Source organism: Microtus ochrogaster, unplaced genomic scaffold (genome assembly GCF_000317375.1).
Source record: "Microtus ochrogaster isolate Prairie Vole_2 unplaced genomic scaffold, MicOch1.0 UNK44, whole genome shotgun sequence".
NCBI classification, from domain to species: domain Eukaryota; kingdom Metazoa; phylum Chordata; class Mammalia; order Rodentia; family Cricetidae; genus Microtus; species Microtus ochrogaster.
In genome coordinates, this window is record NW_004949142.1 from 22,397 (window position 1) to 24,045 (window position 1,649).

General features: G+C 50.8%; 1 protein-coding gene across 2 annotated transcripts in view; it reads right to left on the reverse strand.

Annotated features, from left to right (window-relative positions):
- Positions 1–1,649, reverse strand: part of Acly (ATP citrate lyase) — a 49,998-nt gene that overhangs the window by 16,096 nt on the left and 32,253 nt on the right. For both annotated transcript variants that reach the window (XM_005369013.3, XM_005369014.3), the window contains one exon: positions 1,034–1,144. In XM_005369013.3, coding sequence (XP_005369070.1) covers positions 1,034–1,144 — 111 coding nt within the window. The remainder of the gene's footprint in view (positions 1–1,033; positions 1,145–1,649) is intronic.

The following is a 1,649-nucleotide window of genomic DNA, read 5'->3' on the forward strand; positions in this document are numbered from 1 at the left end:
TCATCACCCCCCTTTCTCAGCTCTAACAGGCTCATCATCCCCCTGTCTCAGCTCTAACAGGCTCATCACCCCCCTTTCTCAGCTCTAACAGGCTCGTCATCCCCCTGTCTCAGCTCTAACAGGCTCATCACCCCCCTTTCTCAGCTCTAACAGGCTCGTCATCCCCGTCTCAGCTCTCTAACAGGCTCGTCATCCCCCTGTCTCAGCTCTCTAGGAGCTGGACTCGCAGGCACACCACTACTCAATTGCACAGCATGCCATCTTTACTTTTGGGGTGGGCAGACAAGTGCCGCAGTGTGGATGTGGAGGGCAGCAGGCTGGTTCTCTCCTCCGCCACAGCACTCTGGGTGTTAGTATTCAGGCACCTGCTCTGGCTGCCCTTGGGGTTCTGACAGGATACATCATCAGCTGTGGCCACCGAGAGCGCCTCCGGTGCACATCCATTACATTCCCTTTTAAAAGGGAACCACTCACCTCTCTTTCTCTCTGCTTCTGTCTCTCCCCTTTTCCTCTCTTCCTCTCCCCTCCCCTCATCTTCTCTTCTGCTGCTCCTGTCCCCAGAGGCTGGTTCCCTGTCCCATTCCCTCTGCTGCATGACATCGTTCTCTTTTGTGTTGCTTTTTTTTTAAAAAAAAAATCACAACACTGAGGATTGCACTCAGGTGGTCAGGGTTGGTGACCAAGTCATATCACAAGCCCAGTACGTCACCTTAACACATCAAGAACAATTCCCTCTCTACCATCTCTCACAGGGTGTCCCTATCATGGCCTTCCAGTCTATGCCCAGGCTATGTACTCCCTCGTGTCAGAACTCAGTGCGCCTCGTCTAGGCCTGAAGCTGCTGATGGACGCGCAGAGCGGGAGTCCAGATGAGGTGATCTCCTGGAGAGCAGAACTCGGGCTCAGCTTTGTAGTCACACAGCACAGGCTTATTGAAGGAGTTATCAGCTTAATGTGATGACGGATGGTTCACCTCAGATACCCTCTTCTGCAACCCCATTTTCTACTCAATAATGGCCTGTCCCTCTCATACCTCAGAGGAGAACATGGTGGCACAGGTCCCGATGCACCAGCAGACCACTGGCTTGGTGAGGCGGCCCTCCTTGATGCCCCGGCAGATCTTATACTCCTCTGTGCCCCCTATCTGCAAAGGAATGGGGGATGGGAAAAGACCCACAAGTTAGTGCAATCTGCTCCAAGTCTTCCTAGGACCAGCCCAGCCCTACAGCAGGAAGGACTGCTTACATAACACAGAGGGAAAAAATTTAAACAAACAAACAATAATAAAAAGTTAAAAAGCCCACCAAATAACATGAAGTAAAATAATATATACTATGCACAATCCCAAAGAACATAGACAACTAAGAGGACCTAAGAGAGACATACATGAATCTAATCTACACAGGAAGTAGAGAAAGACAAGATCTCCTGAGTAAACTGGGAGCATGGGGAACATGGGAGAGGGTAGAAGAGGACGAGAGAGGAAGCGAAGGGAGCAGAGAAAAATATATAGTTAATAAAAACAATTTAGCCGGGCGGTGGTGGCGCACGCCTTTAATCCCAGCACTTGGGAGGCAAAGGCAGGCGGATTTTTGTGAGTTCGAGACCAGCCTGGTCTACAGAGCTAGTTCCAGGACAGGCTCCAAAGC